At 43.9% G+C, this 26,807-nt stretch overlaps 1 protein-coding gene across 9 annotated transcripts in view; it reads right to left on the reverse strand.

Moving 5' to 3' along the window:
• Positions 1-667: 667 nt before the first annotated feature.
• LOC147596285 (uncharacterized) overlaps positions 668-26,807 on the reverse strand; it is a 32,340-nt gene continuing 6,200 nt past the window's right edge. For 4 of the 9 annotated variants that reach the window (XR_015261487.1, XR_015261484.1, XR_015261483.1 and 1 more), the window contains exons 2-3: positions 18,802-18,932; positions 668-792 (exon numbers count right to left, since the gene is read on the reverse strand). Coding sequence is in view for 1 of the 9 variants with exons in the window: in XM_086771062.1 (XP_086627188.1) it covers positions 742-792; positions 4,217-4,325; positions 18,802-18,932 (291 nt within the window). In the remaining 8 variants the exon portion in view is untranslated. Of the gene's footprint in view, positions 793-2,919; positions 3,165-4,216; positions 4,404-4,872; positions 5,176-5,198; positions 5,331-18,801; positions 18,933-26,807 lie in introns of those variants that run through there. The other 5 variants (XM_086771062.1, XR_015261488.1, XR_015261489.1 and 2 more) reach the window with 5 other exon arrangements.

Genomic DNA, 26,807 nt, shown 5'->3' on the forward strand with positions numbered 1-26,807 from the left:
AACCTGGGCTGGCTGGTAATCAGTAACCTAAATGTAGAAAATTGCGTGTCCTGACGACTCAGCCCGCATGCTGCTCAGGTCCTCAAAATAGCATCTAAATGCGCTGGATGTGTGAAAATAAACCATTTCACTTGGGTGCTTGACTGGGCAAAGGGATTTGTGCCAATTAATTTAAGCACTTCTTAAAAAAAATCCCATGCAACTTTTAAATAGAAATTGAGAAGGAGAAAAAGAGGAAAAGCTGTTCACAGTCAGAGCCCCAGGGCTCACAGCCCTGTCGTGCACTTTGCTGCTCTGAGGCCGACAGTCACATCTCAAGTCTTTTCTGCATCTTGCATTTTTATAAACACCAAAGCTACAATTTAATTTACCATTTCCCCACACTCCTTCTTACTTGAAAGTAGCTGCTAGAATACAGGGTATTATCTGAATATTATGATCACTATGACAAGAAATCATTCACTTGCATAAATCCAGAGCAGAAAAACCCCTCCGTTTAGCAGGACATGTGGCTAGCATCATTCAATTGCTGTGGCTATCAGAAAATCGTGTCTAGGTCTACACACCCAATACAAGGTGGGAACTTAATGTGAGGAGGTAACAAAGGAACACTGGATCACAAGAAGAATGTCCTGAAGAGGAAAATGAAAGAAGGCAAACACCAGACTTGACTTCCTTGCTTTAACGGAAGGTTTAATTGGTACATACAGATCAGAGGTGAATTTACAGAGTCTTCACAAGCTAACTGCCTGGCACAGATGGCTTCATGGATTCACTGCTATCATTGTTCACCTTCGGAAAGGAAAAAAAAAAATTGGTTTTAGCTATGTTGTTGGAGTGAAGTCTCTGAAAGTCTTCGGTCATTGACTCAGATGCCACTGGGTTTGAATTCATTACAATAAGGCAAATAAGGCCAAGAGGTTTTTTGGGTTTTTTTAAATCCTTAAACCCAACAAGCCCTATTGACCAGTATTTAAACCTTTATTGCCAAAAAGGCAGTACTGGGAAACTTCTCACAACTTCTAATGAGATTTCTTCCATCTCCCTGCAGAATTTGGAGGGAGACGATTTCAAGCTACCTTTGGTGAAGTTGCATTTTTACAGAGTGTCTATCTTCCACAAAATGAGTAGTCATGTTCACAGAGAGACTGTTTTCATCACGGCTACTGGACTTCCAGATATTTCCTCTTAGTCAATGTAGGGGCTAGTAAGGAGATCAAGTGGATGAAGTACTCCAGCTCAAGCTCTTTTAAGACACTTTGCAGTGTCTCTAGATCATACTATTTCATATGTTAGTCAGAATATTTCCCTCCATTTCAAATAAGCATAATCTTAGTAGGAAAATAAACACTAATGTTCCCATGTAGGTCTGTCGCTTTGTACAAGTGAAACCAGGATATGCATTAGATTAAGTTATCTGAGTTTTGAAATGTTCCACTCTAAATCTCAGTCAGATACTTTGCTGTGTATATGTCTTCTTTTCCTTAGTGGTTCATTCACCTACAGTTCTTGTGCATTTAGACTATCAGTTGCAGGGTTTTGGAAGCAATCCCTAATAATACATCTGGTATTCTTGAAGATATTTTATCCTGGTACCTTCAGTGTTAGCAGCCACCTAGACATCAAAGGTTTGCATTTGGCACAAGCAAATGTGCCACAAAATGAGTTGCTTAGAAATTATAATTACCAGGCAACAGTATGAAAACTGCTGTTGGAAACTTTGTGAAAAGTATCTTTACTATACGAAAGAGTATTATAACACTTAGCTGGGAATGCAAACACAGCTTACGTGAAGGCTTTGAAAATAGCTGATGTGGTCCCATATTTACGTAGCTGTGGTCTGTTAAAACCTTGTCCCAGCAAAACGCAAAAGAAAATTGCTAGCACAGTTTTCTTAAACGAGCAGTTTGTATTATTATTATCATCATAGTTCAGAACGAATGTGAGTCTTAAATCCCCTGGTACAACCTAGAGTGATTGCACTTTCATGACCTTCCCCGGCAATGCCAGTTGTCCAAGCTCACAAATTTTACAGCATACCCATGGGAAGATCATAAGTTTGGATCTCTGCTGCCTTTGTGAAAATGAATGTTTCCTAGTTTGGAGACTTTATTATATGCTGCACAGAAAAATCATGGGCATTTCATACTGGCTTCATCCGAAAATCTGTGCATCCTGCTGTACAAAAATACCTTCAGGAATGCATAATTCAGCCTGCTGTCCTCTGAGCCACATTAAATTCAGACTTTGTTGTGTCTCCTTCTAGGCACTGTACATCTCTCCTACTCCTCCCTTTTCTGCTGCACCATCTTTCTGATTCTCCTACTGTATATTTTAACCTATATGGCCTTTGGCTGTCGCATTAGAGAACCTTTCTGGCTGCCCTGAAATTTTATCTCCTCAGCTTTTTAGTGCATCAAGAGGAGTCTGGAGCAATGAGGATGCTCCTTTCTCTCAAGTCTGCTTAGATCAAATAGACACATGTGTTTGCTTGCAATTTCCAGTTCAGGTTTTCTGCTTCTATTAATGCCGACTTCACTGACCACCATCAGGCAAGAGACTCAGTCTAGTTTCCGGAAGATGCCTTCTGTTGTCATCACTAGAAAAAAAGAGCCTAAAGTTTTGGAAAAATCCCCCGGAGCACCTTTTCTGTCTCCTCCTGACCCTGCTATACACCATTAAAAAACCCTGTACAAAGGAGAAGTAACTCTTTTCGATGACGCAGAAAGAATGTTGCTCTTCACTGTCGTGGGTGTGGGAAAAAGCTCCAAATTCTCCATCTGTATTTTTAATAACTTGTGCAACTGAGAGCAAAACCTTGCAGTACTGTGATATGAGAAACACACACCTATAATGAACACAGCACCTCCCTAACACTCTACAGAAAAAGACATAACCTTTTCCATTCACCTGCCTCCTCCTGCATGTGCAGGAGAGAAGGTGAGTTTTGCAGGCTCTCCAGGGGCCTGGAGTCTGGGACACCAGCAAAGGAGTGAGCCCAAGGTCAGTGACGGGGTGCAGAGAGGTGCTTGCCAGCACTCCTCCTGTCTTGACTTCAGTTTGAGTCTTCAGTTGTCCAAGCTATGTGTGGCTCCCACCCAGCCTCCATGCTCCCTGTCCTTTCTGGGCTGCTGGAGGTGTGTGCCAGGGAAGGAGTTAGAGAGCTACTGAGAGACACAGCCAGACCTGTGACTCTGAAGTGATCCTGTGCCCTCCAATACAGACGTAGGAATACTCATGCACTCATGTAGGCACAGAGCCTTAAATAACTTGGTCTCCAGGTCACTCAAAGGTTTGTGCATGAACACTGGCCAGCTAGTGCATTTGCACTTATCCATGAGATTCACTGTGTAGTGAGGCAGTGACATGCTGAGAAACAGCCTCCGTGCTGGGGTGATTTGCCCTCTGAAGGGACTATAAACTGCCAAGAGTGCTTTAATAGGGGCTATTATGAAAGGGAGATCAAATTTGCAAAATGAAATTGAAGGAAGAAAGACATGCAATGCTTTTAGTACTGTATAATTAAAAAAAAAAAGTCAGAAAAGCATAACCAAATGTAAAAGTTCCTGGTCAGATTTGCAAAATCCACAAAGCAATAGGAGATGTTTAACCCAGTGCATGGGTGACATAAAGCAGGAGTATTACAATGCGTTACACCTGTGCCATGTGGCTGTGTTGATAGTAATGCCTGGGTCTACCCTTTTGGCTCCTGAGCTGCTGTTACCACTGCCCCTTCTGAACTGCATGGCTGTCAATGCTGGAATTTAACATAGAGGAGTGCTGTCAAATTCTTGCAGTGTTTCTGAGTTTGACAGGCTGCACAATTCACGTCAGGATTTTCTTTTCCTGTACAGTAGTTGCTAACAGGAACATAACGACCTCCTACTGATTTTGTGCATGTTTAGTCTCTGAACAGCAGGAAGACAGTGATGAACAGAAGCGCTTTTTCTATTGCTCTGAAACTCTGTTAGTGTACTCGTACTTTAAATTATGGGACAGTATTTTCTCTGGTTAATATCCTGTGGTTAGTGGACCTGCACATGGGATGCAACATAAATGGGAGAAGCTGGACAGGAGCTAGATGTAAGCATTTCCCATGCTATGAGTTCATTAGCAATGTCAAAGGCACGACATCAAATTATTGCAGCTTGATTTCCCCCCCTCCCCCACCTAAAACTGTCAGTCAATAAAAAATGGGGTGGGGGACACGTCTCACCGACCTAGGAAGCAGTGGGCAGTACAGAATCTGTGCAATTTTGGTGCCTATGCAAGAAGCACAAGGCCAACCACTGCAACTCAGTCCACGACATATTGGCAAAGCAACTCTTCAGAAAAAACAAAAATCTTTATCTCACTAGGAACAGGGCATCCAGCAACATTCAAAGGATTGTGTATGGTCTCTTCTGGAAAGAAAAAAATGCACATACAAAATTGTACAAGGTAAATCTAACTAGTTGTGATAGCTTGGTTTTGACTAAATATCTGGTCATTCAGTTTGGGGTTTCAGGTAGGGGGGAGGGGTTTGCTACCCAAATCAACTTAGTTGTGATCTTAAAATTGGACAAATTCATTACATGCTCTGAATTAAGCAAATACCAGGAAAGCAAAATTTTCATTTGTTTTCCTTTTTTCCACTAAAGAGCATAACAAAAACTACAGCTTTTTCTTTTTTTTACAGCTTTTATAAAATTCTGAGAATAATTTGCCAACAACAACTATAAGCTCACTGAAAAAATAGCAATGGCTGGTTCTCACCTGTAGTGTCCAGAAGTCTCTTTAGGAACATTCACAATCTTTTCTTTTATGCATCAACCCTTGAAAATTTGCCAAAGTTTTATGAAATAAGATGCCAATACGTTGGGGTTTGGGACCTTTGAACTTTTTGGTGACTGCAACAAGTGCTGATAGCAGATTAACACGTCTGAGGGCTGCTCTGAAGTTCCTTAAATTCCCTAGGAATTTCATGTCTATACCATAGGCCTTGGCAGTGGTGTTAGCTGCTTGCAGTGGTGCAGGACAAGGATGCAAAGCTGGAGCAGCTGGGCTGGGAGAGAATCTCACAGAAAACCTCTCATCTGTAGGGCTGCGGGTAAGAGGATTTGTGTCCATGTTCAAGCCATAACTTAGCAAGGAGATGTGGTAGTGTTTTGTGACAGGAGTATTTTTCAGCTTCCTCTGCAAGAAAATAGGACCAAAGATTTTGTTTTACTAGGGAAGCTTTATTGATTTCCAGCAGTTGGATAAAAAATGAAAGGAAAATAGTGCAAACGGAGGCTCACTTGCTTTGTGTTCCAGTAGTGGCTGGAAATTCTGGTTTTCAGCATTGCAACCTGAAAGAAGATCATCAAAGGTCTCCGTTCTGGAAGAGAAAGATAAATCAAATCTCTGCATCTCATCATTTTTCCTCATCAGTCTTGTCTGTGACTGAGATGACATTTTGAGTATGACATAAAAACATTCTGCTCTTGTTATAAGACTCTCTGCTATAATAGACTTTTATATAAATTTGTGCTATCATGCTTCCCTGTGCCATTACAGCTCATGACACCCTCGTTAAAACAACATAATTTACAATATTCCAAAGTAAACTGCAGATATTGCTGTAAAGAGATGCTTACTATTATTTTCATGTTTTCCCAGATTGCAGACATAATGTGATTCTGGTCTCTAGACATTTAACTAAAAAAGTCAGGTTTCCATTGTATTTTAAATGAATGAACATTACTTAATTTTTCAAGTCAGGTTCTTTCACACAACTCCAAAAGCCTAAAATATGATTTACAAAACCGTTGAGAGTTAATGGCATGAACATCCTTATCCATGTCAAAATTTATAAAGCTCAGTCATTTGGATCTGGATTGTGCCACCTTTACCCCTGTCCCACACGCAAGTAATCTAATCTGCAGCACAGGCTCCACTCCCAGGATCGCAAGGAAGTCTGAGGGCTCCACCTCCAATCCCTTCTGAAAATCAAGCTCTTGGCTGTGTCTCCCACCGACATGCTCCTTACTCAGCTAGAACTCCTAAAGTCTTATTCGCCCCCTTTTATACCTTCTTTATACTTAGGCTAAATAAGATCAAGATGCAAACAAGAAATCTAAATAAGATCCAGGAGAAAGCAGAGAAAATTAATACATTTTTGTCTATTTTGAAAACTTTTCGCTAAAAATTTTGTTGGACTGACAAATCTTTTTAATATGTGACCTTTTAAGAGTTTCAGGGTTTATTATGGGAGGGAAAGAAAACAGGTGCCCCCAAACCCACTGTGTCTGAGAAAAGAGACAGAACTTTTAAAACATGGGGAAAAATCTACTTTCCTTAGTCCTGCCTTTTTTCTCGGGGAGAAAGCAGGGAAATATTTTTGCTGTTTCTCCATTTCTTCTCCTAACAGGCCACTGGAAAAAGGTAAGAAACAAGGATTGGAATTTCACATGAAAACGAGGTATATTTCTTTAAGACGGACATCTTCTTGCAAAATGTTCTCCATGTCCCACTGAGTTCAGTGTCAGCCAGCTGCAGCCCAGGCGCTTGAAACAAGTTGAGGAAGGAGCACAGTCACCATGCGGCATTTCTCAGCCCTTTATGAGCCTGAGGGTATCTTTCTGAAATAAGTCACTGGCCACCTGACGGGGTGTTGCTGTGATGGTTTTACTTTACAATGAAATGCAAATTAATTTCACATTTTGAATGCCATCACGTTCCACTTTGAGTGTCCCGCCTGTTTTAGTGAGAGGGGATCATCCATTGGATTTATTCTGTTCAGGGTTTTTTTGCAATGATTGCATGGGTGGGTTTTTCAAACACAGATGTGACAGATGAGGCATGGCCACCCTTCAGAAGTGCATCTGCTATCTGTATCTCAACTGACCTCAGACAGGGGCTTGGAGGTGCTCAAAGTCTCACTCTGTGGTGAGGGACCGCACCCTTTTTTGCCCTTTTTAGGGTACCAAGACAGCTCCTCAGGGAGACAGAACAGTCCTGTTTGTCTCCTGCTTCATCTTTCTCATCTGGCCATGGCTTTCAATTAAGGGCTCAACATGATGGTGCAGGACTTCACCCCAGGGCCAACCAAGCTCCATAAACTCCTTATTATGTGATGGGTCTGAAGAAGGGTAAAAAAAAAGTCCCTTTTAGATGAAACACAGAGAGGACAGTGCACAAATGGAAGCACAGTGCCAGTAAGGGCATGCAAAATGTCGGACCAGTGCATGTTGGTCCCACCAACTTGCAGGCATGCTGTGTGAAGTGTGTGTAGCATCAACCTCAGCCAGAACTACATGGCTGTCCTGTAAGAAGCAATATAATACAAAGGTGGATAGCATTTGCTACTTGACCTGATCACTTTACTCATGATGAGGTGCTCTTTACAGCTGCCATGGCTGAACTTAACATCTCCCAGCCACTTTCCATATGCCTAGCTACTCCAAATTCAGTTTTGGTGGCTGATCAGGTTGAACATGTAACAGTGCTGTGAATCTCCTTGATTTGCAGGGGGAATCAATGGAGTGCAAAATTGGAAAGTCCTGTTGCATTTCTTCAGTGTTTAGCTGCAGAAGAGAGGCTCTTGGGCAAAAGGGTGTCTCCAGCTGGCTGCAGCAGGCACCATGGCTGACCATCACCGCCCAAACGTTCCTTCATTGTAGTCAAAGTCCCTCAGGAAAACACAAGGTAGGCAGTGAGCACTAGAGAGGAATTGACACCACTAAGCTAGTTTAAAATATGCTGCAAATATTTCATGAAGTGTCCAAAGAGAGATTTATGGTCACCATCCATTCCAAAGTATGTATAACAATTCGTCCAATGTCATACATAAGAAACTAGCATTTTTTTTCCAAAGGAAATTGGTCTGCTTTCACTCAAAATCTGTGCACTGCTTATGGTCACATAGTATCTCATAAACAACTCATTCCAATGTGAGTCTTGTATGTTAGAAATGACGTATTAAACCTAATTCACAGTATTTTGTGATAAAGAAGACAGAGAAGTTCACTGAGGTTTTTTCTTGATGATTTTTCACATGCTAATGGGGCTGCGTATGTAAATACATGTATGCATATAGGATATGTATGTATATATAACCATATGAGGCCCTAAATAGGTTTTGAAATGTTTAGGGAAGACCCAAAAGCTTGACGGTTCACTTTCAAATCTGCATAATTTTCTTTTTTATTTAGAGGTCATGTTCTAGTTCAATCCCAATCATAATCAATCAACATAAGCAGATAAGGGCTGTCTGACAGCTGGATATTAGAAGAAAGCTCTTCTTCATGCATGTTTTAAAAACTTCACCATTAATCTTGCCATGAAATCTCAGTTAAATGATTGTGGAATATTACATCAAAGTTATCTGATGATCAGCAATGTGACTTATTTTCTGACAAGTACAACTTTGTCATTTTTATCTGCTGGTCATCACATCTTCACACAAAAATAGCTCTCCTTTTTTTTGCTCTTGCTTTTTTTCCCCCCAGCTTGAGTACAGTGCAGATTTGTATTCTTGGCATTCTTGTCCTGTTTGATGAGTTTTAGGAAAGTCCAATTGTCGTTTTGTCCCCAGAAGCAAAGCAAACACTGCCCTAAACTGATAACAACACAATTTAGCTGCCCTATAAACAGTCATTTTAACTCTATGATATGTGGCTGCTGCTTCAACATTCAAGCAATGGAAATGACATCATTATCAGGCAACTCTAGATGATGAAAAATGGCCTACATTAGGGAACACTCTGAACTCAAGAAATCTTCAGCTATCAGTCATCGTCATTATAATGTACTTGCCTCTATCTGCAAATTTAGACCTATGATGAGGCTGAACTTGCAAGGGAAAGAAATGCACTTTCCAGAGGATGTTTGTATAATCAAGCAGAAACACCACTGCATTTCTGAGGAGGATCTTTGCACAGAGGCCTACAAAAGCCTGAAGGCTAAAAGATTTCAGCCCTGCAAGAAATGTAATGATCTCCAAGGAATACAGTCTCAGAGATGTTCTGTGGCTGTCAAAATAGAAATTTGAAGTGTTTCTTTTTCAGAAGGTAATTTACTATTTTATGCCCAAATTCTCCTGTAGGTTTTTTGCCTACTATAAGTAGCAGTTAGCAGAGGTGTTGTACACCAGAAGCGTACAGTAGCTGTCGTTCCAAAGGTAACACCAAAGCCTTGTGAGCAGATGACCTGCCAACACCAGAGTTCTAAGGGGGAGTGTTCCCAAAGGCAGGAGTTGCGGAGGAGCTTACATGAGTCGTGCTGAAATCACACGACAAGACCCAACCTCTCAAAAAGCTACCATGCAGCGGGCAGGACTGTAAAGCAAGGAAGGGGATTTCAAACTGGACCCGAGAACTGGCTGACTCAGGAGATGCTGCATCAACTGTGGGGAGAGACAAGTGATTTCTGAGTAGCAAGAGCTAAGTGATGACAGAAAGTAACACCTTGAGTCACAAACCTGTCTAAAACCACCATGGTGCTACCTATACTGTGAGCTTGTATCTTCCCAGGTGTGCCCAGGTGGGACAGAAGAGGAGGAGTGCTAAGGAGCCACGGGAAGGTTGTCTTCAGAGCATCTCCCTGTCCAATACAGGGAGCCCTGGAAAGACAGCCTGTTCTTGGGAGTTTAAAATCAGTGTGCCTATGTTGGTAAGGAAGAGCAGGGACTTTGGAAACCTCTGAGTAACTCAAACTTCCATAGATATTACAGAAATACTTTAACAATTGAGTGGTTTAGGGCAAAGCAGAGCAAAGGATCTTGGTATCTGCTAGAGCAGTAATGCACTGTCAAGTTTTCTTTGCCCTGTCCCTCACTCAGGGGCTTAATTTTACATCCATCTGCCCTGTGTCAGCTGTCCTTGCTCTGTTAATTGCATGGGAGTAGGATTAAATCTCCAAAATGTACTTTTCGATGACATTTAGCCTCTTACACAGACCAGCGATATTTGAACACCCTTGTCCTGTAAGCAATAGGAGGTTGTGTTAACTCTTTTCTCCTGTTGGCCACCTTTTACATCATGGAAAAAAAACCCCAAAACTTGCAGCTCTGCACTGTCTAGGCGTTGTAACTTAGGTAAAAAGGAGTAGTTCTTTCCTCAGTTGCTCAAAGGTTGGCTGTGAAAGGGTACAATGAAAATTGGGTCATGAAATCCCAGGTGTCCTGGAAGGCCTGGAACCTGGAAGAAAGGTTCTTGGGTAAAGAGATCATTTTCTTTCAAAATGAAAAGAGCAGAGAGAGATTTTTTTCCTCTTTACAAACATTAAGTTAAATATTTTGTCAACATTTTCTGCTGTATAAATATAAAGTAATCTGGCAGTCTTAGCAACTTGCTTAGGTGCCAGATAAAAGATTTTCCCTAACTGAAATGGTCTATGATCCATAGATCATAGATCATCTTCTAAGAAAGATGCCAATAACATCTTATTAAAAAATTGAAGTGATGTAAATTTCAAAACAAGTTTGTTCGACTGTTTTCTTATAGAAACAACTTAGAAATTTGAAAATGCTTCTTCCTTCTACCTTCCTAACAGCTTCAATAGGACTACTGTATACTTACAAAGCCCAGGCAAAGAACGATTTATCCACCATCCCCAGCTTCCAGAATCTTATCCCATCTTCCTATGTTTTATGTTCTTAAAGTCTCTCTACCCAAGGCAGGAAATCACAGGAGAATTGCAGTTGTCATTTGGGTTTTACTTTGTTTTGTCTTTTTAAGAACAGTTCAAGAATGTTTTTTTTATCCTCATGTTTATTAAGAAAAGCTTGAAAATGTGACTCATAGAGGCTCGGAGGCTGGCAATTAAATAAAAGGAAATACAGATTTACAGCTCTGTTATTCCAAAGCCAGTGCTACGTGGTGGGACGGGACAGGAGGAGGCTGACACATGGGTTTTGCATGCAGGGCCTCTAGCTGGGGCTCCGCTTCGCAGCCCAGCGCAGGGGCCAAGGGTGTCCCGAGATCCATGCCTCAGCCCAGCTGCGGGGGGGCTTGGGCTCCCAAAGCTGAAAGGGGCCACAAACCCAGGGGCCAGACCCGAGCCAACCACTTCCAAAACAAACCCTTGTATTTCTTTCTCCATGTTGCATTTTTCTTTACCATAAACACAAGCAGAAGTTCTCTCCTGTGCTTAGAAAAGCAAAGATTTGTTCTTGCAGTCTTTACATGCTGAGATTTAAAACTGACTTTCACCTGCTTCTCATTACCACTGCGCTTAATGATCCTGTCACCTCACCACTACAGAGTGGCGATACCTCAGGGAAGGAGCCTGAGAAGCAGGCAGGGGTTCAGCCACATGCCTGGTGAGGGGTAACTCAGACTGATGGATATTGTTTGGTTCCTACCCTTTGGCTGCAGTAGGGACCTCTAGGAAAGACAGAGTCATGGCCTGTGCCTGCTTCTCTGCCTAAACCTCTGAGCTCCTACTCGTGACACTAGTTGGGAGCAAAGCTTAAAAGAGTGGCTCATTGCAAGCCCAGGGAAGCCTTTCCCAGGGGCTTGGACGAGGCTCAGCACCAGGGCAGAAGTCCTCCCTCTCTAGGTAGGGAGGTGAGAAATCCTCTGATCATAAAGGTTTTCAGCAAAGACAAGTAAGTGAGAGAAACGGGGACTGTAACGTATGCTAGCATTCAGGAGCAAGGAGGTACAGAGCGGTGAATGCAAACAGAAAGAACTGTCTGTTTACCAGAAATACTGAGACAATAGCAAACGGTCAGAAAAGGATTCACAGGGTCTGGTACAGAGGGAAGGGAAGACTCCTCAGCTGCATGTATTTAAATGATTGCTGGAATTGCTCTCTTGAACCACGACATGCTTTGACATTGGCATAGGAAATCTAATGCTAGAAAATCTTTTAAAGGGTAAAGATCTTAAAAGATATTGCTTCCTGGAGGGAAGGACTCTTTTTGTCCGTGCCTTTGGTAAGTCTGACCTGGTGCTTCTCACAGAGAAAGGTGACTCTGTTCCTGCCCAACCAGAGATGGGTTCGGGCAGTGGGGTACACCCAGAACAACAACCCTCAGGCTGCAGTTCACTACTTATTTCTCAATCTGATATTGAACAGAATTTGAAATTTCGCCAAGGCACATCTTGCTGATTCACCAGCTCCACTGAACAGCATCATGATGGGGGAGCTACTGGCTGTGAAGAAGTGCCTTTGATAACATCTCCTAACCCCCACAGCAGGGATTGCTGCTCCATGCTACTCACCGCCCTCCACCTCTCCGGCAGAGCCCCAGGCAGGTGACATGCCCTGCACTGCTGGGACCAAGGACAAATGCGTGCATTAGAGTTGTTTGGCTATTGGCAGGGGAGAAGGCTCCCCTGTTGCTTCCCCATCCCATCCGGTACAGCTCATCTGAAGTCTCTCATCTCTCCCCTCTTTTCACTTTTCCTCTATGCTGCTGAAGTTCCCAGGTAGGTGTCAGAAGAAAGGATTCACAGGGTCTAAATGCTTTGCAGATAACACAAATGCTCCACTTTTAAGGGCACTGCAAAATGACAGGATGGATCCACACAGATCCATAGAGGTTTGGGCCAAAACAGTTCAAAACTTTATATCCCACTCTCCTCTAAGAACTCATAACATTAAGGTGTTGGCAGTCAAACTCTCCTGCATCTCATCCATCAGAAGGAGAATGTTTTCAACTTGTTTCTATGAACATGAATGAGAGATGGAATACATGTAGGTATGCATAGAGTTAAACAGTCATTGGGCTTTAACAGGTTTCATCAAGAAGACATTATTGAAGAAGACAGGACATTAATATGTACTGGTATATATGTACTCATGGAGCTGATGGAAATAGGGAATTCTGCAAACAGAAATATGAAAACCATTGACCAGACCACTGACCATAATGGGGTTATGACAGTATCCACTAAGTAAAGAAGACCCATAACTCTGTGTTAAAAAAACCACAATTTCCTTCTCCAATTTATTCTCAGACCTCCTAATCCTAATGGCAACAATAATCCCTGTCCACAAGAATAACACCAGCTAATAGGTTTTGTGGCTAGTCTGTTCTGAAATATAATAAGAATAACAATATTTCGAATTTGTCACATCCTATCAATATTCAAAGGGAGCAAGGAACCCTTAACTATTAAAGCTATTTCAAATGCAAGTGAAGGAAATAAAAACACAGTGTAGATTTCTTCAGCTACAGGCAGAGAACAAAGATTCAAAGCTTAAAACTCTTTGCAGAATCTCTAAATGAGTCACAGAAATCCAAAATAACCAAGAAATCATATGAAAGCTTTTTTAAGCTTTTTTTTTTTAAAAAAAAAAAAAAAGACCAAATTCATCTGTAGGAAACAATCTCAGGGAAATTATTGCAGGAAAGAATTTGTTCACTATACATACAGCATTTTATGTCATATGGTCTAATTATAGGAATGAAAGCAACATAGGAATTAGATGGTCTTTTCAAGCCTGTAAGGAGAGTGAACAAAGAATATAATTACACGTCGAGCCCGTTGATTAACCAATTACTAGTTAAAGCAGATTTAGACTTTAAATTAATTTGGTTCTGAATTCTGGGGATTTTTGGGCTAAGATAAACAGTGTTTGAAGATTAATTATCCTTGTCTAAGATGAAGAAACTAATTTCAATTTTGTTAGCGTGTCGAAAGACTCTGGCTGTTGCATGGGAGAGGGTAGACTGCAAATCTCAGCAGTATTGAACTCACTGATTAAAGTGAATTCTGAGACTTTTAATCACTCTAATCCTCACAGAGAGTGGCGATATTACACACTACATTGTGCCAGCCCAAATTAATATTTAAATGAAAAACAGACCAACATTTACCTAGAGGAGAAAATGTACTGTCTCCAAAGGACCAAAGGAAGTCTAGCCATGGAGTTACAAACTCAGCAGTGAGGAAACACTGGAGCACAGCTCTCCGTGCACTTCTGCCCAAAGAATAATAACAAGGAAAGTAAAGCTGCTGTTGTGGCATCTGCTATTTTTCTGTACTGTACCAGTGGCACACCATAGCATCCTGACTGAACTGCGTGGGAGTTGTAATATGACATTTTACTTCTATGTCCATAGTCCAGCTACAGCCTCAGGCACGCATTTGGTAAAGGAAAGACTTCACATTTCAAAGCTGTCCTGAAGTGTAGACAGATTTTTTCATCATCACACCTAGCAAGGTACTCAGCTGCCTATAGCCCCTCGGTGTACAGGGGAGCACATACACCATGGTGTTGGTAAGTGCCCCAGGCCAGCACAGACTAATGCCTGCACCAGAGCCTCCCTGCCCACAACTGGGCTTCCCTGTTGTATGTCCCCAGTTTGCCTCCATCAGGGGTAAACCTGTGGCTTCATGCTGGGAGTGTGCTGGAAGATAAGAATTTCCACAGTAAGAAGTACCCCAAACCCCAGTCTAAGTGCTTAGGTTTATGTATGGGTTGGTAAATACAGTCAGCAAAGGATAGGACAAGCCCATGGAGAGCACATGGGCTACCACCATCTGCTGAGCACTCACTCCTCACCAAAATAAGCGGTTAGTGTCACTAAACTTCGGTTGAATTCAGTAAGACCATTCGTCATGGCCACATTCCTTAGGCAGCATATTTCCACTGGAGTCCGTATAAGGCAATGCAGGTTACGAAAGCAAGCAGAAGGGACAAACTGTATTTTTGAAATACAAGAGCCCACAAGATGTCTGGACCTCCTTATGCTAGGTGCTGTAACAGCATGGAAGGAGACAGCCTGTACCTCAGAGAACATGGCAAAATAGATGCAAGATTGCAAAAAATTATGAAATAGATGAAAGACTGCAGATTGCCTGCAGAACAAGGCAGGTCCAATGGGGTTTTCAGAGTCCAGAGAAGCAAAGCAGATCTTGCAAAAAGCTAGGACTGCAGGCACTGGGGCAAAAAAAAAGCATCAGTCACTGTCATTGAATAGACTCTCTTACAAGGGAAAATATTGTGCAGGCTTCTTAACAGCAGGTGCCACCAGCTCTACCTGAAGCTGTGAATTACTCATTTCAGCCCTTGCATCTCACGGGAGCTCCACAGGACTGGTAGCACAATACCTGATGGGGAATGGGCAGGGGGTGGGTGCCCTGCTGGGGTGTCGGGGTGGTTAATCACCAGGTGGTGGTTTTGGATGGGGAGGTCTGGGCACCCCTGCCCTGGTGACACCCAAGGACTGGCTGCTGCAGCCACTCACCGCTTACAGCCAGAAACCTCCCTGGCCTATAGCAGCACTGGGCAGCACAGCTTTCCCTCAGCTGAAGCCATTCAGATCATTTATTTGATCACTGACATGCTGCTAAGAGCCACCATGCCCTCACAGGCCCCAGTCTGTGCTAGAAACTCAGAAACATACATTTTTCCTCAGTGTTGTACATCAGGATTGACACATCTTCTGCTTCACCCGCAGCTGCTTGCATTGCAGCATCCTGCATCTGGGGTATGTTCAACTCCTCCGAGCATCCACCAGAAATGTGAAATGAAAATGTACCTTGTTAGAGCATTGCTGTGGGACTGGGAACAGGTTCTGCTTTGTGAAATTAAAGGGGTGCCCAGAGGCATCTAGAGATGCTTCTGTCACTGAATCCTGCCTGCCCAGGATGTGGGGTCTCAGGCGGCTGTGCTCTGCTCGGCGCTGGTGCTGCTGCCCTCAGCAATGCCATCTGTAGCTGCAGCTGTGATTTATTTTTCCTACAGAGCTGGGGGTGGGTGAGTCACCCTGCAAAGCAGCAGAGGAATGAGAGGCCAGGCCCGTGCTCAGCTATACCCAGGTATATCCAGGAGGTCTCCACTGTTTTCAGGGAGCTCCCCCACAAGCCAGAAGCCACTATTTCAATGGCCTGCAATAGGGAATAAGCAAGCATCCCACAGGCAGCCCCTCTCTGGGGGCCATGGGTGCGCAGAGTGTTCAGGTGTGAATCACCCTTGCCTCAGCAAGAGACCCCTGGGATAGTGATAGCAACAGAGAGAGACATTGCAGCTTGCCAAATTTCCAGAGGCTCTGGGTGCAATGGCCCAGAGCTCCCAGACCTCTCTGTGGTGGCCTCTGAGAGGCTTTGCTCTCTGGAAGCGGAAGGCGAGGGAGTTGCTGTACCACTGTTGTGGTGAGTTACACTCAGGCATTGCAGAGGAGCGAGACAGGCTCTCGACATCTCTGAAGGAGGAAGTATCTCCTGACCAAGCACAACCTCCATCATACCCTCACCACCCTCCACATTGCAGTAGGTATGTGAAGAGGCAGGGAACAGCTTGCTCCTGCACCCACCAATCCTCCACCTTTCTGAGAGGATATCTATGCCATCATGTTACTCCACAGCTGGCTTGCTCTTAAGATCATCCAGAGAGCCAGGAGGTCTGGAGGGAGGAAACTCAGGCACAGGGTGGGGAGCTGCCTGAATTTGAACCTCAGCACTACAGGCAGTGGTGACACAGTCAGTTCCAGTCACGTGGGACAGCAAAATCAACTGCATGCTTGGGCACAACTAACAAAAGATAGTAGAGATTTCATCCACAGGAAATACCTGGAAGCAGCTCTTAAAGCACCTTCAAAATTGTAGTAGAGGATGTTCTGAGTTCCCAGGGAGCAAAGATGACAGGAATCACTTTCCTTCCTGTTGCAGTCAGGTAGACTACACGCATTTCACAGCTGCTACTTTAGCTGATATGATCAGACCTACCCATTTAGGCGCTAACTTCCTATGGAGTTCAATGCCAAGTTGAATATGGAAACTAGAAAGATCTTGACTCCAAAATTCTCTTTTGAATCTGACTTCTAGTTTTGGACATTCTCATTCCAATGTTATTCCATTTGCTTCGGCCTCATGTCTCTGGAGATATAAACAAAGACTCAGAAGAAGAAAAAAACTTGGATAGTCTCAGCCAGTTGTGCAGTCCTCCCACACAGGCACACAAGTACCCCAGAAGCAATCAGTTGCAACACTGCAGGGTGAAATCCAGCACTGGATTATCTTAATGCTACGTGTGGTAGGCAGTGATGATTAAATTAGCCAACGATTTTTAAAAATCCATCCATACATGCTTGACATTGAATGTCTGCATTAGTGAAGACCACAGGCTGTCTATTCAGTGTGGAAAGCAATATCCTTTGTAATTCCTTCTAAATTTATTGCCTTTAATGTCTTAGAGAGAGACAATAGAGACCTATTGTCTTCATACTGTGGGACAGGGTCCGGAGGGAGGAGCTGATGAGTTCTTGCTGTGTCCTTTAAAATTCAGAATATCTCACTCAAATGCACTTCAACTCAGCTCCTTTCTCAGCTAGGGAAAGGCCTCTCTCACAATGGCTCTTGCAATTTCCCATCCTATGGGACATTTCTAAGCAGATCAGTTCTTTTTCCTTAGTAGATCTCACTGTATATTTAAAGTAGGATTAAGTGGCTCCCAGATCTTATTACTTCTTGAAGTAGAGATGAGAGACTCAACACATGACCAGCCTTTCAGATGCAGAAGCGAGAAGTGCTGGAGGCACAGTAAATGCTCAGGTAGAAAAGCAAGATGGCAGGATTGAGCCCTTAGCCCTCCTCCAAACAGCGTTACAACAAGGGCAAGGCCACTGCAGCACTGGCACAGAGAGACTCAGGGTAGCTCAAAGCAAGCTTTGGCACTAGAAGTGCCAGGGATGCCCCACTGCGCTGCTCTTCCTGGACTAACTTAGCCAAGGCTAGGCAGTTCACTGCGCTAGCACTGTATTGCTAGACCAACAGACATTCTTTTGCTAGACCAACAGACATTTTTTTTCCACCAAATAACAGGTCCTAATAGGAGGCAAGCTTCCCCCATCGTACCGTACCAACGCCATTGAAAGTCCCAGGGAACATTCATAAACCCAAGGCATTACTACACCAGGTGAGATGCTTCATTCAGTACTGTGTAACGTAGCTGTTGAGATTAATTAGGTGCACAAAGCAACAGACTCACTGCCGACAGCGGGTTATCAGGGTACAAGCACTACACTGCTGCACAGAAGCACACCTCTGGGAGAGAAGACAGCTGGCCAGGTCTATGTGGCAGCACTCTTTTGGCTGGAGTGGTAACAGTAGCTGCAAAGATATAGGATGTGGCCTCTGGGCATCCTGGCCTGGTTCATAGTGTACAGACACAGTTTTGTTATGCCCTGGCTCCCTCTGCGCTGATTAGGAGATGTACAACCCATTGCACTCAGCTTGTAGTTGCAGACATATCGTAAACCCAGTGCTACGCTTCTCATTACTCAACCAAAATTAGTCCTAGGTGGCTGACATTAGCAGCTACATTGTTTTCTGCATGGTTTCAGGACAACTGACAGGAGGCAATTCCACTATGCGGCTGGGTACTGTCTGCCATGGTTTTAAATCAGGCAGTGCCTCCTTTGCCAAGGTAATCCTGGTTGCTGAGTTCAAGTCAGCGGGGACAAGGTGACTAGGTACCTAAACACGCGTAAAGGCAAATGGGAAAAGCCAAAACAGGTTACAAACGCTCCAGTCCTTATACAAAAAAAAATAGTCTTCAGGGCACTTTGATTACTTAGCTCTGGAAAAATGAGAGCTCCCATGTTAGAAAGGAGATTAAATGACTTGCCCCAAAAGTCACATACAGCAGAGGTGAGGGCAGGATTAGAGAGACAGATCCCCATCCGCCAGCCCACCAGCAGGCTGGTAGGCCATATTGACACTGTAATTATACATTCCCCTTTTGCCCCTAGAGCTTTTTACTAGAGCAAGATAATTAAGCTCTCCTTCTGTCTATCCTCTTTTAATGAAATGGTGCACGTAACACAGGTTGGTATTTATTAACAATAATAAGTTTTTAAAACAATTTGAGGCAGAAACTCACCTTTCACTTGTGTGGTTGCAGTGCATTTCCAGCATCATTCCCAATTTTATGATCCCACGCGTCTGCCAGTTTCCTTTAGAAGGCAGTCTGTAACGTAAAATACAGCAGCCTCCATTTCCAGCCAGGTCATTCTGAAAGAAAAGCAGGTCCAGGCTTGAACTAACAGGAGCAGATGCCAGCTTCCCCCTCTCTTTGAGGTGCTGATGGTGGTTTATTAATTTTTAGAACAAGGTCAAAAGTTTATTTGCCTGCTGAATCTCAGTTAGCGATCTCCATCCCACAGGCAAGTAAATTCAGGCCTTCAATATCTGCGACTCCCAATGTTTCTTAACAAGGAGAAGCAAAAATGTAAACCTCAAATTTACTAGAGCCAGCTGATGTTACATACTAACACCTCAATTGCTTAAGCTGAGATGGTTTGATTAGCATAGATCAGCTCTCTGTCACAGAGACCACAGCAGTCAAAATCACGCTGGTGGCTGCCTGCCATGGTGGGGGCTGCAATGCATGAACTACCTCACCAGTCATTTTTTAAAGATTCTAGTTTCCAGTGCAAACACTCTTGAAGTGACCGCTGCTCGGGATACATCCTTGGGAGCATCTCCATGGGCAATGTGAGAGGCTGCAATATGGTTCTACTTTCCTGTGAGAACAGGTTCTGGCCCAGAGACCCCTGCCCTGACTCAGATGGGACCTCTGAAAAGTCCCTGGTCCTAGCCCAGGGACTGGATGCACAGCCCTAATCAGAGCTGGTTGTAGAGAACTGAAGGTATTCTGAAAGTATATGAGGTCCAGCTCCGATTACATGACATTTGTGAGATGAAGACACAGAGAAGGGGTTTACATTGCCACATTATGGCTGTAGGCTGCTGTGGCCACACAGGTAGCCGAGGCCAGATCCTGCCCCGCGTGGGCTGCTGTCATCCCCTCCAATGCCAGCTGCAGACCCAGACCCCTGGCTTTGTCCTGCCTCCAAGGGGCAGAGCCAGCCGATGGCAACAGCTCCTGCGCTTGCCCCACAAAGGGTGCATGAGGGGTGCAGGGCCACAACCCCAAAGGCAGCTGCGTGCCTGGTCTCCTTTCTGCAAACCATGAGCATGCTAAGGGGACAGTGAGACACTCCAGGACATCCCACTGCTTCACCAGGGGCTGGGGTCAGGACGGGTGTGGGACCACAGCAGGTTTGCTCTGAGATGCCGTGCTTGGAAATAAACCCTGCAGCAGCTCACAGCACACCAGTCCCGCTGGCTTATGCACCGCAGGATCACTGAGCAGCAGGCAGCAGGCAGCTCATGCTGCTCTGACAGCATGATTATTAATAAAAGACAAGAAAACTAACTGAGATGGTTTATAAACTGCATGGGCCCAAATCTGGCTTACCTTACTCAGGGGAGCAACTCCACCAAGGACTGAGGAGTTGCACTGGCTGAAGCCCAAGCTGAGCTTAGCACAAATACTGCTTAACTTTTCCATGAGACATTAGTGAGCCTAATAAATTCCTGCATAACACCTTTGTTAAGCGGGATTTACAGTAATATACTATATATGCTTTATGCCTCACCTGCATAAACAGCCATGTTAATGCCATAAATTACAGTGTTCATATTAACATATTGCAGACACCTCAGCCAAGGTGAAATGCTTAATGGCTTTCAGCAAGCACCCAAATTTCAAGATAGCGTGGAAGGAGAGAGAAGCTTCTCTAGGTACTGAGACAGACTGCACGAGTGCTGTAAGCCTTACAAAATCATTCTTAAAAAAAAAAAAAAAAAAATTAAAAGAAGAAAAGATTTAAACCACCAAAGTTTTGCATATTGCAGTATTAGTGCTAGACTTCGCGGCTTTCTAACAGAAATTGGCTCTAATTTGTGAGAGATGCATTACATCATAGTCTTCTTTTAGGGCATTATGTCATTCCTGCTGAGACGCATTATCTCGGCTTGGCCCAGCATTAGCGATTTTTGCGGGCCTACTGCAGTGTTCCCAAAGCACTGCTGGGAACCACAGATTGAAATCTGAAACATTTATCTTTTACAAAGCTGAAAAAGATGAAAGATGTTAACAGCAAGCATCACTGACTTCCTTAACCCTCCCCTGACTCTGCTTCTTACCGGGGCTTGGTTCGGATGTCTTTGCGCATGCTGCACAAACAAGGTAACCTTTAAAAACTCACATCAGAGGGGGTACAATACAGTCTTTCTTCCCACTCTCTGAGAATTGCCCTTGCAGCTGTCTGAATAACACCTCCCCGGTCTTTACAAGACGTCAACACGAATCAGATTGTACCTACGTACACTGACAAGCTATATTCTACAGACATGGCTAGAATATATATCAAGAATAAAAGGGGAAGGCAGTGAAAAGCTTTATGTGACTCAACTCTTATTAAAATTTTATATCGTTTCAAGCAACCCAGATATTTTATTTTTTCAACACATACAGAGATCTTGCACACCCGGATGGATCTTCACATCCCAATCCTTTTGAGGACACAAAAGCAGAATTCCAGGAGGCCTATGCTAGAGAGCAATTTTTATGCAGGGAACTGAGCAGATATTATCTCTTCTGACTTCAACCGTGAAATTAGAAGCCCATTTCATCTCACTGCATCCAGGGCAGGATTAGAGGCTGTGTCATGGGGGGAATAGACAGGTGCTTTCAGGATAAAGCAAGGATATTCCCAAAACCTCAGAGAATCCCAACATCTCTCTCTCCACAAAAGCAAAATTATAAAAAGGGGCTGTGAATGCGAAGAGGAAATGGGAAACATTCAACCATGACTAAATTACAATTCCCTCCCTTCTTACAAACTAATGCTATTCATTGGAGGGCTTTAATTTCTCTGCCCCATTTTTTATTTATATTGTGTATTTCAGCGAGTTTTCACATTTTGGTGCTTTAAGGCTCTCTGCTACATCTGTAGCGTATTTTCTAGAAAGATTGTGACAGCAAAGGAACATCACAAAGGAACAATTAGTGGCATAACCAGAAGTCGGGAGGCAGAACATCGTTTAATCCTGCCAGAGATCTCTCTTCCACTTGGACTGAAAGCTTTTCCTTTCCTTCTTTTCCCTTTAGATTGCAGAGCAATCAAAGTATTAGGAAGGAGAACAAGTCCTTGCATGTCCTTGGCACCCACTGTCCTCATCTCCGTGTTTGCAAGTGGACTTTTCTGGCCCTAGTAGTCTACTTCAGGAGGTAAGGTGGTGTTACGTTGACAGTTGGACTTGATGATCTTGGACGTCTCTTCCAACCTTAAGATTCTATGATTCTACGATACTTGCACAAGCAGAAGTTTCATGGTCTGGGGACCAAGTGCTTTTAAACTTTCATGTTCCCAAAGGGATGCACGTGACAAGTCTGCATCCTGCTACACTTTGCCATTGTGACAAATTTTTGCAGGTAATGCCTCGTTAGATGTAAAACTGCTACCCATATGAGCAAAAATCCAGCTTGTTTTGTTAAAGAACCAGTAATGAGAGGTGGAAAAAATTAGTTTCCAGATATTTTCAGCAAAAATATACTTATGGGCTTTTTGGCAATTAATTTTTTTTCACCAAGAAAACGAGATGCATGCATGTCATGACAAGACAGTGAGTTACCCACCACCTGAAATGGCAAGAAGGCAGCCTACAGACAGGTGAGCTTACTGGCTGCTAAGCCCATTGAAAGGTCAGGGACTAACATTGTATATAACATGGATGGAGCTACTAGATTCACTGAGGTGAAATGCTATTATAGACTGGTACTTTATGGGTCCTGCATGGCTCAGAACATTAGGCCACAATTCACCATCAGAGGAAAATATATTGATCTGAGGGATCCACACTTCTGAAAGATGCTTTAATTAAGGTATCACAGCAAAATGCACTTAAAATTCAGAGCAAGTAAATACAAATACTTTTGCTCTGCACCCCAAGGACCAGTAAAACTACAGTCATGGTGTTATAAAATAACAGAATCAAACTCTGCTACTAATCAGCATGGCATAAATCTGCATTATACCTCAGCTACTTCAGCTGAGGCAGCTACTTCAGTTTTACGCAGGTTTAACAAGAGCATCGTTTGGCCAATGGTGCCAAGCGATGGCTTAACACTAGACCAAGCTCATTAGTGAGGACTCACACAGGTTTTATGCATCCTCCAGGCTGCACAAAGAAGCACTCCTCCAATAGAAGGTGCTGGATGATGGTGGGTGCCAGAGGCCATTGCCTTGGCAGGAAAATAGCACCTGTGTGCTGGGGGATGCTCTAACCTGCAGCTTCTCTGCAGACAGAGATCCCCCCCGGTCCCCCGCTCCTCTCCCCAGGGGTTTCCTCTGCCCTCACATGCCCTCCCAGCTGCAGGGTGTGCAGATCTGCACACCCCACGCACCCCCCATGCCCTTCCCTCCTCGCCTGCCTGTGCCCACCGGAGCAGCAGTCCACGTCAGATGCCTCCCTGCATGCTTCTGCACGCCTGGAGCACCTGAGAGGCCAGCCTGGGGCTTTTCCCTTGCCAAGTGCCCTGTCAAACAGGGTAGGCAGCAGGAAACAGCCAGGAGCCCTCTCCAGCCACCAGCCTGAGGCAATGCACAAACTCAGCTGGGACATCCCTCCACGCGGAGGGCTCAGACCCTGTCTGCATCTCGGGAGCAGACCCTGCATTAGTAACTCTCCTCAGCTGCCAGAAAGACAGCAAGGCCAAAGGTGAGCCATACCAGCTCCCACCAGAGCTAGTTAAGTTTCCCACCTTAAATATTCATTTGCCTTCTGTCCTTTTCACTCCAGCATCCTCAGACATGATTTACAGAGAGATTCTTTTGATTCCAATTAACTATAAATTCCTTTTTTTTTTTCCCCAGCAGTGTGAAATTAGCAGCCTATGCCTGATTCCCTGCTCTGGTTTTACAGCTGTGTACCTCAACCAATTTCATACTTCCCTGAGTTATGAGGCTCACGGGTGAATTTATGTCAGGAGAAGACACCAGCCTGCTACAGCCCCAGCAAGAAAGCCTTAGCTCACAGGGCTGCAGTCACACCTTTAACTCTAGATTAGATGGGAAAGGAGTCTTTTTGTCAATGAGTGAATCTCTTAAATACCTATTTTTGAAAGAATTGGGTCAAACTTTATAAGTTTCTAAGGGAAAAAAATGCCACAGTATATCAAAGCTCAAGATTTTTGTGGATTTTGACATTTGGGAATTTGCTTTAGAAATGCTGCAGCATTTTCATTCACCATTGAAGAACAAAACTCTTCTAGTCTCATTTTGAAACACCGTTCATCACTTCAAAACTGATCCAGATCCCCCTCTAAAATGGGAAAAAGGTTTTGGAGAGCATTAAGCAATGCCAAAATGAAACTGAAATATCTTTAACAGGTCAGCCAGCATTTTTCATTCAATGAAATTCTTCAAGCTTTCTAGTTTTTTATTTGGTAGTTTTCCTAGGTAGGTTTTGACTATTCAGACAGTTACAAAGCCTGGTTTTCACTCATCTGCACGGCACAACTCACAGGCAAACAGGCATTGGTTCAGCACACCCGCTCTGGGCTGAAAATAGTGGGACATGACAAAAGCCCAGGCCCTCACAGTGGACACCTCAGCTTCTCATTCACAACTGAATGTTACAGATTACCAGATCGTGGGCACAGAAATTCCTTTTTGGTGTACCCACAGCTTTTGGCTTCCCATGCAGCCTCATGAACATGCCATGTGCCAGCTGTGCCCTGGATCCCAAGGAACCTGTATGTTTGTTCATCTCCCATCTAGTTTTGTAGGTAATCGGACAGAGTTGTCCCTGACTGGTGAGCTGTTCTCATCTAGTGAACATACATGTATTTAGCCAATTCTTTGAATTTTAAGTTATGGCTCTCATTGCAGTCTAGTTCCTATGTCCACTCTTTATGAGTTCTCCTCTTTACCCCCTAATTTATTTTCAAATAATGTTATTTATAAAAGAAATTTCAGCCTCCATGTAGTTAGCCTTGATTGTGTAGGAGAGCTGTGAAAAGTCACTAATGGTCATTTATGGAGAACATCTACATTATGTCTTATTCACATAAGAATCAGCACGGGTCAGACTCAAAGACCCCTGCAGCCTCTTCATCGGTCTCAGCCAGCTTTGCATTCAACCTGTCTTGAAGAGCAGGCTCTTGTCTGCTCTGCTGAAGCATTACTTGAGACACGAGTTTTGAGACAGGGCTCTTCTTTGGTGAGGTTTCTTGACTCTCAATGAGAGTGATTTTAGACTGACTGTATGTGAACAAAATAAATTTTTTTTTAAGTGTACCTGTAATGGACTACATCTGTCACTCATTTTATAGCCTTATAATTTATAGACTTTTAACTTTCAGACTACTGAGGAAAATTCATTCCAACTGTGCTCTAATGCAGTCCTGTTGTCAAGACTGAGCTTTCAAACCCCAGTACAAGGCTCTGAGTGGCACTGCTCTCTGCTCAGCATGACATGAGCATCCGGATAAGGATGTGCTGGTATTTCTGTGGCCATCCTGGAGATAAAATTTGCTGCAATATTATATTTCACTGTAACAGTTACTGTTAAGTAGACATGTGCTCCTTGTTGCATCAGCCTGCCATTGGCATGCAGTGTGCAGCCAGGGCTGCAGGAGGAGGCAAATTTGGGTGATACTTGGAGGAACAGCACTTAGTGATACAACACCTATTCATTGGGAGCCTTGCTTTTCATTAGAAACTTATTAACACACAATCAGAAATAGATGTCTGTGATCAGCAGCAAAACATGGGAAATACTCATAGAATCATAGAATCATTAAGGTTGGAAAAGACCTCTAAGATCATCAAGTCCAACCATCAACACAACACCACCATGCCTACTAAACCATGTCCCGAAGTGCCACATCTGCACATTTTTTTAACACCTCCAAGGATGGTGACTCCACCACTTCCCTGGGCAGCCTATTGCAATGCTTGACCACGCTTTCAGTAAAGACATTTTTCCTAATATCCAATCTAAACTTCCCCTGATGCAACTTGAGAACTTTTCCTCTTGTCCTATCACTAGTTATTTGGGAGAAGAGAGCAACACCCACCTCCCTACAACCTCCTTTCAGGTAGTTGTAGAGAGCAATGTGGTCTCCGTTCAGCCTCCTCTTCTCCAGACTAAACAATCCCAGTTCCCTCAGCCACTCTTCGTAAGACTTGCTCTCCACACCCTTCACAAGTTTCGTTGCCCTTCTCTAGACATGTTCCAGCAACTCAACATTCCTCTTGCAGGAACCAGCCCAAAACTGCACACAGTATTCAAGGTGCAGCCTCACCAGTACCGAGTACAGGGACACTATGACTTTGCTACTCCTGCTGGCCACACTGTTCCTGATACAAGCCAGGATGTTGTTGGCCCTCTTGGCCACCTGGGCACACTGCTGGCTCATGTTCAGCTGGCTGTCTACTAGCTCTCCCAGGTCCTTTTCCGCTGGGCAGTTTTCCAGCCACTCTTCTCCAGGCCTGTAGCATTGCATGGGGTTGTTGTGACCAAAGTGCAGGACCCAGCACTTGGCCTTGTTGAACCTCATACATTTGACGTCAACAACAGACTGTCCAGATCCCCCTGCAGAGCCTTCCTACCCTTGAGCAGATGGATACTCCTCCCTAATTTGGTGTCATCTGCAAACTTACTGAGGGAGCACTCAATCCCCTCATCCAGATCATTGATAAAGATATTAAACAAGACTGGCCTCAACACTGAGCCCTGGGGAACACTGTTTCTGACCAGCCAACAACTGGATTTAACTCCATTCACCATAATTCTCTGGGCTTGACCATCCAGGCAGTTTTCTACCCAGCGAAGAGTACACCTGTCTAAGCCATGAACTGCCAGCTTCTCTGGGAAAATGCTGTGGGAGACAGTGTGAAAGGCTTTACTGAAGTCCAGGTAGATAACATCCCCATCAGAGTAGTTCCCCAGATCCTCCTTCCAGGCCCTTCTTGTAGATGGGCGTCACATTGGCAACGCTCCAGTCATCTGGGTCCTCCCCTGTTAAACAGG

Source organism: Chlamydotis macqueenii, chromosome Z (assembly GCF_036417535.1).
Source record: "Chlamydotis macqueenii isolate bChlMac1 chromosome Z, bChlMac1.mat, whole genome shotgun sequence".
Taxonomy (NCBI): domain Eukaryota; kingdom Metazoa; phylum Chordata; class Aves; order Otidiformes; family Otididae; genus Chlamydotis; species Chlamydotis macqueenii.